Genomic DNA, 14,012 nt, shown 5'->3' on the forward strand with positions numbered 1-14,012 from the left:
TTTACCTCATTCCCAAGAATATACGCTTCTCCCTTGTTATAAACAATTGGCAATCAAGATTCCGATTCTAGCAAGCTATTCGGTACACAAAAAAGCATCGTCCAAAGTCCACACCACATTACACTAGATTTCCTGCTAAACCTCTCCTGCTAGATTCGTGAAGACCAATGAGAATTCAGCTTTGAACTAAATATAAGAATCTCATTGCAAATCTAACAAGCGGTTCAGAACGAAATCCAGCCTAGTGTATATCGCGGACTTTATAGTTTCGGCTTCGCACTTCACAAAAGCGAGATTTTTTAGTGCAGAGACTACTTATGTGTTCCGATGGCAGTATAAAAACGAGGGGACGGCTCATCGAGCTCAGCGTCCATTTCCCATTCAGCACGAAAACCAAAAGCGACGAGTCTATACAACAACAACTCCATCGGACTCCATCCACCGGATGGTTAATGAAGAAAGTGTCGATGATTCGATCATTGTGGCCATTGTGCACCGTTGATGAGTCAAGTGAAGTGACTCTATCAACCACAATCAGACAATCTTAACGCCTTCACGAAGATCGAGACTTTTCGAGGCTGGATTTTGTAAACCAAACTAAGTCCAGTATTCACAAACAAATCTTAACTTCAAAAATATCTTAAAACTTGAAGAACGTGTGACATAGACTATATGTATGGATTTTGCTAGTCTCAAACATGAATTTAATATTAAATTTCGCTTGTAAATTCACCCTAAGCTCGAATTTCAGCATAGTTACTCGAGACGAAGACAGAGATTGGCTTTGTTTAGAAGATTAAAATGAGACAATTGATTTTAGACGAGAACCTGTACCGAACTTAAGTTTCGTTTATAAATTCGAGTCCCAAAATCTGCGATGATGATCGAAACGCCACATTGATTTCCAAAAAACATCCGCGGAACTCTGAGTGGAATAAAACAAATTTCGTGCATCCCCCTGAGAATGCAAGTACACAGGGAAATTGATATTTTTATCGTTATCCTAATCCGAGTAGCACAAATATTCAAGGTGTATCTATAAAACATCCATCGGGCTCTTCCATACGCAGAGCAAATATTTAACAAATCGATATATTATCTCTCGAATACTGCTCCTGTACGCATCAGTTCAGAGGCGTACAACGAACGTCCTATAGATATAGCGTGCTATCGAAGTAGCTTCCATCATCATTTCCACAAACTTTTGGTACTTTGGCAAAATTCAAGAACCAACGAGCAGTCCAGTGAACGAAATCTCCCGAAAGAGCGTACAGCGCCAGAACCAAAATTTCGATTCGAGCCTGATCGTTTGTGAACGGTACCAGAGGTGTAGGTTAAGGTTAGATGGTGGAAAATAGTATTCTCCTCCTTGTATGAGTATTCTGACCTTTATTTTGCGACAAGGTCACGCGATAGATCGAAAAGAGGAAAGTTAATACGCACGCATTCCGCGTTCATTCGGCTTTTTCTGTGTGTGTGTGTGTGTGTGTGTCTGTTTTCTCAGAGTGTTTTCATTTTATATACCCCCCATTGGAAATGATCTAAAAGCTCGAATCTATGAGTCGTTTATGTCCTACTTACAAAGAGACTTAAGACGAGAGTGCAACTCTAACGAAAGGTCAATAGAAATTTAGTGATAAAATCCGTGTGTATATATATTAGTGTACATTCATTCAACCATTCATTCGATTCAAGTGCACGGTATATCTGCATCGAATACACGTGCATTGACAACTATACATGTACATGTATGCATACGCAAGTTTACATACACACACTTGGAAGGCGACAGTAGAGTTTACTCAAGTAAATGCATAATAATATTACGCAGAGAACGAAGACTTTTCGTTTTACGATTATAATAATGGTCGCGGTAAGTTTACATGTTTATCTTTCTCTTTTTTAGTCTCCCTTGGACCGCCGACCAATCACGAGTCTTGCACCAGTTTTGGCGCGAGTTTTAAAAAATATAATATATTAAGAGTCTCGTGTTGAGTAGGAGATAGCGAAAGGCTCCTTTCCCAAAAAGGAAGCTACACCGAGACGAAAATATAATCGAGTCTAATAAATATCTGTATTGTACAGGGTGGTCTCATGAGTCTTGGTAAAAACGAAAGTCTTGGGTGGAAGGGTTAATTAAGAGAAGAAAGTAAAAGAATTACAATTTTTAAAATTTCACGCATATCAGTCAATATATGTAAAGTAATCTAGTTGATCGTGTTGTTTCTAGTCGATACTTTGAACAATATGCTGAGTAGTAATAATATAATATTATCTTCACGAGAAGCTGATAATAACATTGCAAAATGAAGAGATTCAATAGTGCTTTTAGCTATGATAATATTTTAACCCTCGCATGATGTGCCATCTTTTCAATAATTTAGACAAAATTGAAACTAAATATGTAATTAAATGATTAACGAAGCTGAAGATTTTTTTTCTGATTACAATCCAATAATGATTACAGTGAAATACCTTGCTTTAAAAAATACAAAATTATTGGTAATTAATTATCTGAACATTAATCGATATTTTCACATCAAAAGTCGAAATACTGCACAAATTTATATTAGCTTCTTGACTGAAAAATTCAGTACTAATGAGAATGGTCGAGGATTCATATAATTTTCACAATTTCTTCATTTTATTACCAATTTATCGGGGCTTTTCCAATACAAGAAATTTTGCTCTGGTATCAATGAAATATATTCTAATTAGTGATATAGTTACACCAATAACTAAGTAGCTCTTTGAATTTAATGCATTTGAAATTGATCAGTGCTTTTACTTAATACGTATCGTTTGGATTTCAAAATATCAAAACAGTCCTAATAAATTCATTTCCAATAATTCCTGACCTTAATTTCGTTTATCATTTAACGACATATTCATGTTCAGCGCTCTCTAAATTCTTTGAACAAATTGCCCTTTATTTGACAAATTGAATAATGCAATTACTAAAAGCATATTATTGGACATCTTCGATTTCAATTATTACTGGTACTCTTTAAAACCCATTACCCTTCAATGTTTCACTGATACAAGGTAAATTTGTATCAATCAGCAAATATTTTTCACAATTTTAAACTTGAAATCTTCTAGAAACGAAGTTAGAATTGTTAAATAATAAATCACAAATGTATTGAGAAAGAAATTCTTTGGAAAGAAAATCGTTATTCTGTTTCGTTTAGCACAGTTTATCCAATTCTTTTCTCATTAATTTGCCAAGATGATCCAATTCACTGAATCACCCTATTCAACCTAGCCAATGAAAAAATGGCGAATTAAGAATTTCCAATCCTTAATAACAATTAACTTAATGACTATAAAAAAAATCATTAAGATTTTCTTCTTAATATTGGCCTTTGTATCCAAGACTTCCACTTCTACCACGACTTATGAGACACCCTTTATCTATATATATATATATAGTATGTATATGTGTGTATGTATAAGTATATCGTTAGAATCAACGACTATATCATCGTTGAATTCGCCACGAGATTCATCGAACTGAATTTTATTCCTCTGGGAACGTCTCGACCAATTGTTTCCCCCTTTCTCATGTTTTTTATCCTATATCCGTGATTGTGATTGTAGATTCTCTTGTTATTCGTGGTAAGTAAGATAATATATTTAGCTCGTTTCTATTCAGGATGAATCTCGTGATGCTTATTTGAATAAATATCGTCATCGAATATATTATATTTGCAGCTCCGATTAATTTTTGTCAGTCTAGCGTAAAATTTCGAGAGAATAGCAAAGTAGGAGCTGAGAAACGAGCTTAAACGTGCTGAACGAATTCTGGATTGAGGAATGAGAAGCCCATGAACTCCGTTTGATCCAGATTCATCATGAATAACTTGTCCGTTGGTGTTAGATCGGTTTTCTCCGATGTGAATTGCTTGTCAAAGTTGCTCACGTCCTTGCGATGTTTCTGTAATGCAGCAAAACAAATGGTACAATTATTTTCAAGCAGATGAGCTCAATTATTTTTATTAGTTTTTTTAATAACGAGTGTGTTTAGGCAACGCAGCCCTTGATGAGTATTGAATAAAATATGTGTCACGATTGGTGAATTCAAACTAATTTGTGCTGAATTTCCCAAAAGGACTGAGTTGTGCACTGAACGTAATTATTATTTATTTATATATATAAATGTTTATTTTAATTATTTAATGGATCGTGGAAAAACTAACGATTTTTGGTTTGAACGGTGGTTGCACTTCACGGTTCTCGATTTTCTCCCAGTCGATTCGTCGGAAGAAGGCGTGGCTACGTACGTCCTCCTCTCCGCGTAGGCCACAACCTAACCTCTTGCTTGGATTTTTGGTGAGAAACTGCCAAAGAATTTGTACGAATAAATTATTAGGAAACTGAGGTGTGTGCATTATGCAATCAAGAATTCTACGGTTGATAAAACAAGTACCGCTTTGCAAGCTTCTTTAGCTTCCTTGGAAAGACTCTTCGGATAGCTGACATTGTGATCCGTAATGGCGGCGAAGAGTTCCTCCTCGTCTTCGCCATCGAACGGTGGCTGTCCAACGAGCATTTCGTATAGAAGAACCCCGTATGCCCACCAGTCCACCGATTTTCCGTATGGTTGATATAAGATAATCTGGGGAAATATGTTATTTCAGGTACAACATCGTCTCTATCAGGAGACACGTAATATCTCGGTGGTAAGTAATTAAAAACTGATACACCATCTTCTTTTACGACAAGTTTAAACGTGATATAAATATAACTATCCTTTATTTTCGATGCATAAATTTTCTGACGAGTTTATTTAATTAAAAAATCTAACGAATGTTTTATTGCATAATGACGATATAAGCTCTCGAACGACACTCAAATCCTTCAAATCGATTCGTGCAGTGATGAGATATCAAAAGACTGTACATTTTCGAACAGGCATTTTAAACACAATTTCTGGCTGCATTTTTTCCCGACCGAGATTCAAATGAGAAAGTGGATTGTAGAATTGCCTCTGTACTCGACTCAGTAGGTTAATTGTACTTCAAATCAAATAATAATTTTAAAAATGATATTGAACCAGTTATGAGGGAAATTTAATACTTTGTAATATTTCATAGTTTTTTCTTACTTTTTGAAATTTAAAATTGATTAATCTCCGCTATTGTTATACCACCACTATAATACAAACTCGATATATTTATAGAACGAGTACAGAGGCAGTTCTGCAAAGCACTGGCTCATTTATATTTGGACAGATCCGAGATTTCCAAGGTTACCTCTGGGGCGATGTAATCTGGGGTACCACAGAACGTCTTGGTGGTTTTATCGCCTGTGATTCCTTCCTTGCACATTCCAAAGTCAGCAATTTTAATATGACCGTCCTGGTCCAGTAAAACGTTGTCCAGTTTCAAATCTCGGTAGACTATACCTCGGGAATGCAGGAAGAACAAGCCAATTGCTATTTCTGAAGCGTAAAATCTGCGAGGAACGATTGATCGGACAATTTAAGAAGTCTGTGGAAAAATTGGAATTTTGTGGGTATAAGGTCACTCACACTGCTACTGGTTCCTTGAATTTGCCACATTGTTGTATTTGGTACATGAGATCTCCTCCATTGACGTACTCCATTACGAAGTAAAGACGATCCTTAAATATAGAAATAAATCTTTTATCATCCCACTTTGTGATTATATATATATATATATATATATACTTTGACTCATGGACGTATTGTTGTTATTATTACCATAGTTTGAAAGCAGGAGTGCAGTTGTACGAGGAAAGGAGGCTTACTGGATAGCGCAAGGACACGTTTCTCAACCATAGTACATTCCACGTCGTCGTCCTGAATAATAATATCCTTTTTCAGGATTTTTATGGCGTACAGCTCGTCCGTGGCCTTTCTCTCGGCTAGGAGGACCTGCGAGAGATTGAGGAAGAATTCTTAATCCTCGATTCGTCGTAAAATTTTCATCGTTCTTTGCACCAATTTATCGATGCAATATTGATGCCAGGATCTGGATCAAGGATATGCATTTATAAATACTTTTTCTTGCTTCTTACCTTGCCAAAGCTACCCTTTCCTAACACCATGAGGAAATTGAAATCACTGGCTCTTATGAGATCACTCTTGCCCATATTGTGTGGCACTTCTTTGTCTTGAGTGGTTGTTGTTTTCTTGGTAACCGACGTTTTCTACAAAAAATCTTCTGTAAAATCTCTCAAAGACTATTCTCTAATTTTTATAATTGTTTTTTTTCTATCCAAATGAATAAATTCCTCCTCCTTCCTGCAATCATCAATCTAGGGGAGTAGGATGAACTTACTCGCATTTTGGTTTTGAGCTCAGCGAGATTGACGCCCTCGTCGGGCACAGGTACGTTGTAAAATTCCCCTTCCTCTTGAGTGAGGAGCTTGAACCAGCCAGAGGCTGGTGCTTTGATAAGCTCTGAGATCCCGAAGGATAGGGATCCCATGAAGTCGTTCCTGGACGTCCTGTCCCAATCCCATACCTCGATTAGCAATCGCCTGTCCTTGTCCTCCGCCTTCAGATCGCTATCGAAAGATGAAAATCGTTTCTCTCATATAAATCCTTTTGCAAAAAAGACTAGAAACCTTTTCTTTCGTAATTATTTTATTGGAGAAAGAAGTCACGAGAATTTTATTCGTCAAAATTCTATTACTCTCTCTCGTTTACTTCGCCCTTCAATTATAAGCTTATCAAGAGCTTAACCACTTACAAAATGATTGTCTCGTTCCACTCGGGATTCAATGATGACTTGATTGTCTTTGTTTTCTTCTTCACGTTGTCCGAGTCGGGAATTAATTTCAGCTTGACGTAGGGGTCCGAAAGTCCGTTCGGGTCCATTGGAATGAGATTTCGCCCCTGTTTCACTGTAATCCATCACGAATTTTGTTCCAATAAAGCCTTCTCAATTACAATTCTATTTCCATCTCTCTCTTCATATTTATTTTTCTCCCACCCCCACCCCCTCCCGCCATTTTAATTCGTCATCACAATTGTTTTCTACTCTTGGACGATAAAAGAGGAAAATTAGGTAGTAAATTCAAAGATATCAATAAATTGTTTTTTGTTTAGTGTCTGTCTGTGTATCAGAAGAATATTATTCGTCACCAGGCTGTCAATTTTTCGTTAAATCTCTCGTGTTTCATTTGTAATTCGATAGTTGGTCGAGTGTTTTTTTTTATCAATGGGATATAATTGTTGATGTGGTGACAAAAGGAAAATTTTGATGGTATACGTAGCCTGTTGGTGGTAATGTGAAGAAGAAGAGGGGGAAGGGGGATGGACATATTGTCAGTAAAAAAAACCGATGCAATCTCGTTTACTCGCAGTCAATCATTTGTACGATAGGCGCCGCATGATGCTACGTCCATTTTCACCTGCGGAAAGCCCCGAATGAGGATTAAAAGTCGAAATCAAACGGTTTAATTATAGGAGCGCTTCGGTTCCAAACGAATGGGTTTGTCGGATTTTTCATCCCGGAAAATCGACCATTTCTCCCAATGGAGACGCCTCGCTCGCGACTATCCTGTACAGTTTTAATTTTTAATCCCTTACGAAAAATCAGATTTTCCTTTGATAAAACTTTTTACATCATTACTATTTCGTCATTAAAACATTCTTGTTGAAATTTTAGATAATATTTGTATATATATTTTAAGTTTTATCAGAACGTAATGTTTTAATTAAAAAATGTTAATTGCACACATATTTCGTTATTGAAAGTTAGTTTGGAATGCGTCTCGCGTATTTTATTGTCTGTGTCCTAATCTCAGGCTCCAGTAACGTTTGGAGTATAATTATGTACATAGAATCCTAAAGGATTCATTCTTACTGTATTTATAAAGTAGTAGAAAAATACAATAAATTTTACGCTATATAAAGATTTGGGTAGATTTTGTTAAAAAAAACTTGTTAAAAAGATGAAAATTCACCTAAAAAGTAATATAGTATTAAGCGTATTAACTCAAAATTTCAGTGATATCCACCCAATAGTTTTCAAGTTCTCCCTTCTGCCAGCTCTAGAAGTGTAGTTTTTAGATAAACAAGTTTGAAAGTTTTTATTAGCTCTTTAATTGAACGCTCACTACTTAAGTTTATAGGTTATAACTTTAAAACGGTTTTGGATTCCTTTGAAAATTTTTGACAGCGTAATTTCAAAAAGTTTTAATAAATTTCTAAGATGATAAGATACAAGTCAACTATTTTTTTTTAGTTTAATTTACATATATGTTCTCTCTTAAGAAGCTATAATCGTCTCGGAAGGATAAATAATAAATTCTATTATTTATACATCGACAGAATTATTTCCTTAAAAATAACCCAATTGATTATCGAGTGGTTTTCACTGAACGAACGTAGATTATTATAATAATAGATATAGAAATATTACCTTCCACTGTGAGCTTGTTTCCGGAACACGTGATGTGCAATTGTATACGACCACGCCTCTCCGTGTGATCGCATCCGCAAAGATTCGGCACGCTCTCCTCGCATCGTTTGTGTACGTTCATGTCGCATGCTAAGTCATCAGATGATCGATTAACTTTTGGTGAACCAATATCCCTCGTGGTTGCCAAAGCCTTCCAGATCCCCCCCCCCCCCCCACCCCCACCCACCAGATTTTTCTCACACCTCTCCCAACAGCTTCATCCAACTGTCTAATCTCTTTCTCATTTTTACTCGACTGCAGATTTTCGCAATATTTCACTGATATATTCTCATCGACTAATCTCGTCAGTTGGACGAGATTGTTGAGCAACACCAAACAGAATTCTGTTGTTATTCGATAATGAAAAGAGCAAAATGCTCTCATTGAATTTCAGATTCATTTGAAGTTTTTCGAACGTTATTGCACAGCTGCAGTCGAGAATTTTACACAGACACACGCACACACGTATACACACAGAGAGAAGTTTCCTCTGCGATACGGATGAGCGCTAAGTACACACACACACACACACACAGAAATGGATGCAAGTCAACACGAAAATACAGAGGTCCTACATAAGCGCTATTTCCGTTTCTCCGAGAAACGAAAGCATTTCAGGCTCAGCTCAGAAGGCCTGGGGCTGCAAAGAATTTCTCAACTTTTGCAACGAGCACCAATCAATTCACCGTCTAATGGATTCCTTTAATGAACCGAGAGACTGTTAACCTCAAAGGACTCTAAATCATGCTCTTTCGCGAAAACGGTTCCTTCTTCCTTTTATAATATGAATAATTAAAACAATCGCTTTGTGAGTCATTGAAGCTTCTTCTATTTGTTCTGTAATTTTGGGAAAATCTGTGATAAGAGATTTATTGTATAAAATTTTCATGGCAAGTCGAGAAAGGGGTAATTTCTGCATTGTGAAAGGAAGGAAGTACTTCGTTCTTGAAATCCTTTCGTTTTATTTCGTAATTTTGATGAACCGTCAGTGATCAGATATTTATTGTATATACACAGGCTTTTTGTTTTACTTTATTTAGAGACATAGATAATTGAATATAAATATTCAATTATCTATGAGTGTAATTCTAAGAGATATTAATCTTTTGCTTCATATCGATTTTTTTTAAAGGTTCGTGTACGAGGAATTTATATTTTTTATATAAAATTAAAAAGTAAATAATTTTAAGATCCATGTTATTCTGCTATGCTTGGAACGTGTCAAGTGACTCACGTTATATAAATTTAATGAAAAAGTCCAAGAAATGGATAATTACACCGTGAAAAGAAGAAAATTCCGCGTTCTCCGAATCGTTTCTCGACTTTTAACGTCGATCACGCTGGAGTTGAACTAAATCGATCCAAGGACAACGTCCAAGCGTTTATAATTAAGCAATTGGACTAATCAGAAAAAAGTTAGCCTCTCCAATGATTCAACAGCGATTCGTTCAAAACTGATTTTTAGAAGATTATCTCGATTTCCTTTTTTTTATTGATGCTCGTTGCTACTGTTCTACCATAAACGTTCATTTAGCAGAAAAAAAATTGAATATATATTTTTCACATTTTCTAAAAAAAGGAATGTGATGCATAATATTGGTGAGAAGCAGGAGTGTTAGTGAAGGGTCGCATGAAAATTTGTCGCTTTTTATGAGCTACTTTGTTGAATGGCAATTGAAAAATACATAAGCGATAAATGAGAAATTTCGCGCGGGAAGATTATTGCATAAATGGTTTCGTAATCGATCTGAAAGTACGAGTAATGCACGGAGGAACAATATTGGCGAGGCTGAGATGCTGCCCCCGACGACGTAATTGAGTAGCATTCAGACGGACGATTCCATTCTTTTTCTCCTGGTGAGATAAGAAAATGCTCGGGACCTCATCAGCATCCGGCCAATTCCACTCTATATACTACCACAATTATTCCTTTATTACATAGCTAACCTCGTAGAAATTCACGCTCGTTAAAGTTATTAGAAAAATTACAATATTCATGATTAAAGAAATTGCAATAAATTTTGCAAATTACACTAATTTGCGTTCTAGATATTTTACGTCGTTGAATTGAAAAGCCAATAAAAATCGCGTGTAGAACAGTGATGATAGATGGTGAGATTTCGGTAGGTCCACTCTGTCTTCGAATATTCCTATATGTAACATAGGTATAATGGCAGATAGAGTGGAGGTACCAAATTTCTCTGGTCTATACTGACAAAAATAATAGTTTGATTTAAATGACTGTTTATTTCAATATTTGCTAATAAATATTTACTTGACATTAATGAAATTTTATTAAATATGAATTAAAATTAATTTGATTCGAGTTATTTGTAATTGAATCAATCATTTATTAAAGATAAGTAAATATTTATTTATGATTATTAAAATATAAAGATTTATTAGAAGAAAAGAATGTTATCTCAGTATACCACCACTAGTACAAAGAATTTAGAACACTCTATCCTCATTATTATCGCGAAATTAAGTTTGATATCGGTTTTTAAAAACAAAATCAAAATAAAAAATTACTCGCGTCTGACCAATAACGTGTTTTACTACTTAATTAATTTTTTTAGGAATTAATCGCTGGAAGCTGTTTCTTACGTAACACACAGGTATAATGGGAGACAGAGAGGAGGTACCGAATTCCCTCCGTCTACCATCACTAGTACAGAGAATTTAGAACACTCTATCCGGAATATCATCGCGATTTAAGTTTTGTATCGAAGTTTACAAAGAAAATAAAAATAAAGAACTACTCGCGTCCGACAAATAACGCGTTACACTACTGAGTAGGATTTTCGGGTATTAATTGCTGGATACCGTCGAGAGGGTTAGACGCAAGGGGTGAAGTGGACTAAACGAGATAACTTTTAGTGTTTCTAGATAAATGAGGTGAATTATCTAATTTCTATATAGCTAAGCAGCGAGCGATCTGACCGTAGGCTCGAGGCTAATACGGATGTTCTCGTATAGTAGAAGCGAAGCGTGAATGATCTAGAGATTCTTGTTTGATTTTGGTTAGCTACCTGAACACTTGAGTCCCTGATGCGCGATGCCATGAAGCATCGAGCCGCAGTGGTCGCAGAAGGTTGGCGTCAGGTACGTGAAAACATCCCATTTGTGTGGGGCACTCGCCGCCTGGGAACAAGAAATGGGCTCGCAGGAGCCCAAGAATCCTTCACTTTTTATCCTACCTCTAATCATCCCCAAATTCCCTCTTCGAACCTTTTGTCAAATCTTCTCTCCACCCTTTTGTTGGGATAAGCATAGGATGCAAGCAACAGGATTTGGTTCCTCCTTTTTATCATTCGCAGGATTCTCAAGAAATTCAATTAATAAACATCGTCTACTCTCTTCTAACATTAACTGAATTTCTTTGTTATTGCTGACGCGAGATATCTCTAGTAGAAATTTGTCTAATAATTCGTCATGTTTATATGTACAGTTACTGACAAGATTTTCTTTGGCTTTAGGCTTCTGTTGTATCATATAAGATGTTATTTAGATGGTATTCTCAGAAGTATCTGTCCATATAGTTTTATTTGGAAAGTATTTAAATTAGTTCTAAGGAGGGGATTCTAATTTTTTTATTAGGTTATTCTGGATTAAAATCAGGTAGTATTATTTGTCTGAATCATAGAAATTTACAATCAGTAAATATTGTCTAGTTTTTGCAAAGTACTTTCCTGCTGCAACTTTCTATGAATGAGTTGTTAAATACTAGACTGACTTCGAGGAGGAGCTCCTAAACAGGTTCGCGCTTTAAAAAGTCTTTCCATTTGCACTGAGAAATGTTCTTGCACGAAAAATTGATATTTTTTCTAGTTGAAAAAATAAATACAATTTTATATCCATGGTCTTACTGGTTTTATCTGACGGATCCTGTATATTTTCATGGCCAATAAATACTGTCAAGTTCTGGTAAGCTACTAACCATAGAAAACTGCATATAAATGACTTGCTAAATACTATGCAGACTCCGGAGAGGAACTCATCTAGTCAGTTATAAATTAAGTGCCAAATTGTGGTAAGTTATACTGAAATGGCAAAACTGCCTGAAATAGAACTGTGAAATTCTAGATAGTTCTAGTAAATATCGCACCGTTGACAATATATTGTTGATGTAACTTTATTAAAAATTCAGACTACAGCTATTATACCTATCTGAGCCACATATGCTTTCATAGCCAGTGAAGATTTTCAAGTATTTCGAGAAATATTCAGTGGGTAAAAATGATCAGTTTAGATAGATAAAGAATTTGATTTGAACGAAAAACGATAATGCAGGCTAGCTAAAAGGATAAAATGCCAGACTGTTTATAGAGGCGAGGTCTGCAAGATCGTTCGAGGTTGAAATTGATCAGAAAATAGAAGATTCGTAGATTTTATTTACCGATAGAGACGTGAATTGAGTTTGTTAGGTGACAAGTAAATTATTAACAATAAATCCATTTTAAATTCTATAACAATTTTAGATAATTAAGTTAAAAAAAAATCTTTTCTTTAATTTCCACACATTCCCAGTATTTGGCAATAGTATTAGGCCAGACGTACTTGCCAGTAACTGGTCCAAATGTGTACCACAAATCTAGCAAGGTTTCTATTAGAACCAGTCAGTAACTAAGACAAACCCTAGTTTTTGCAGAAATTTCTATTAGAGATAAAATTGGAAGGAAGTTTGGTTAAAATAGTGTTTCTCACCACCGGAAATCACATTGATCTTCGCACTCGTCAAGACAGTCCACTGTACATTTTGTTTTTGTGTAAAAGTCATTTCGTCTATACAGCTTTTCTTCTCCCAGCTGTTTTTTGCCCCTATGTAAAATTATTCAGCGACGATCGATGTCTGTTACCTATATATCTCATCCATGGATAGATCCTCCACTTCTTTTGGACAAAAAAACTCGAGCTATTCTAAAGAAGTACTTTTCTGTAAAAGGACCAACGACCTCATTTGGCTCTCGAAGAAGAGCAGAGATTCCTTCGCCAGTCATCGAGTCACGCGAAAATCTCGCTTGGGATTTCAACGAGATTGGAAAACGCGACAAATGTGAATTCGGGCATGATAATGGTATATCTCTCTCGTACTCTATCTTTTTTACTATATAGATTCTCGTGACTCCGATGAGTGAGATAGAGCCAGTTTCGAGAATCTACTTTGGGAATTAAAGAGGCTGGTATAATATAGAGTGAGACAGTCAGTTTCGAGGAAAGTTTTATCGTGGGCAAAATTTATAAGCACCAGCGAGGCTAAGCTTGATTAATTTGCGTCATCTTATTACGGTTGATTTATCCCCGCGAGAAATTCTTCGTTCGTCCTCCATCTCGACGAGAAGAACATATATATAGTTATAAATGTAGATTGACGTAGGTTAGGGCCGCTTCTGGAAAGTCATGGCGTTTCGAAGCGACAAGTCGAAGTAATTTCTAGTGGGTTGGGATTATTATTGCATCGACTGTGTAAGTGTCGTTAATTACATAGGCCTTGATTATCGACAATGGCGTTAGTAATTAATTGATAAATAAATATAGCAATTAAGGAGAGATTAATTAGCTGCATTTTCTTCAAGT

At 35.9% G+C, this 14,012-nt stretch overlaps 1 protein-coding gene across 2 annotated transcripts in view; it reads right to left on the reverse strand.

Annotated features, from left to right (window-relative positions):
* The window catches only part of LOC136781000 (protein kinase C, brain isozyme-like), a 43,660-nt gene continuing 29,648 nt past the window's right edge, over positions 1-14,012 (reverse strand). The window contains exons 4-14 of one of the 2 annotated variants that reach the window (XM_066739645.1): positions 11,468-11,579; positions 8,397-8,525; positions 6,720-6,873; positions 6,306-6,534; positions 6,043-6,174; positions 5,726-5,899; positions 5,534-5,625; positions 5,256-5,457; positions 4,430-4,618; positions 4,200-4,340; positions 1-3,937 (exon numbers count right to left, since the gene is read on the reverse strand). In XM_066739645.1, coding sequence (XP_066595742.1) covers positions 3,785-3,937; positions 4,200-4,340; positions 4,430-4,618; positions 5,256-5,457; positions 5,534-5,625; positions 5,726-5,899; positions 6,043-6,174; positions 6,306-6,534; positions 6,720-6,873; positions 8,397-8,525; positions 11,468-11,579 — 1,707 coding nt within the window. In that variant the 3' untranslated portion in view covers positions 1-3,784. The remainder of the gene's footprint in view (positions 3,938-4,199; positions 4,341-4,429; positions 4,619-5,255; positions 5,458-5,533; positions 5,626-5,725; positions 5,900-6,042; positions 6,175-6,305; positions 6,535-6,719; positions 6,874-8,396; positions 8,526-11,467; positions 11,580-14,012) is intronic. The other variant, XM_066739646.1, reaches the window with a different exon arrangement.

Source organism: Prorops nasuta, unplaced genomic scaffold (assembly GCF_024137725.1).
Source record: "Prorops nasuta isolate Cenicafe-Biocafe unplaced genomic scaffold, Cenicafe_Pnas_1.2 PNAS00021, whole genome shotgun sequence".
NCBI classification, from domain to species: domain Eukaryota; kingdom Metazoa; phylum Arthropoda; class Insecta; order Hymenoptera; family Bethylidae; genus Prorops; species Prorops nasuta.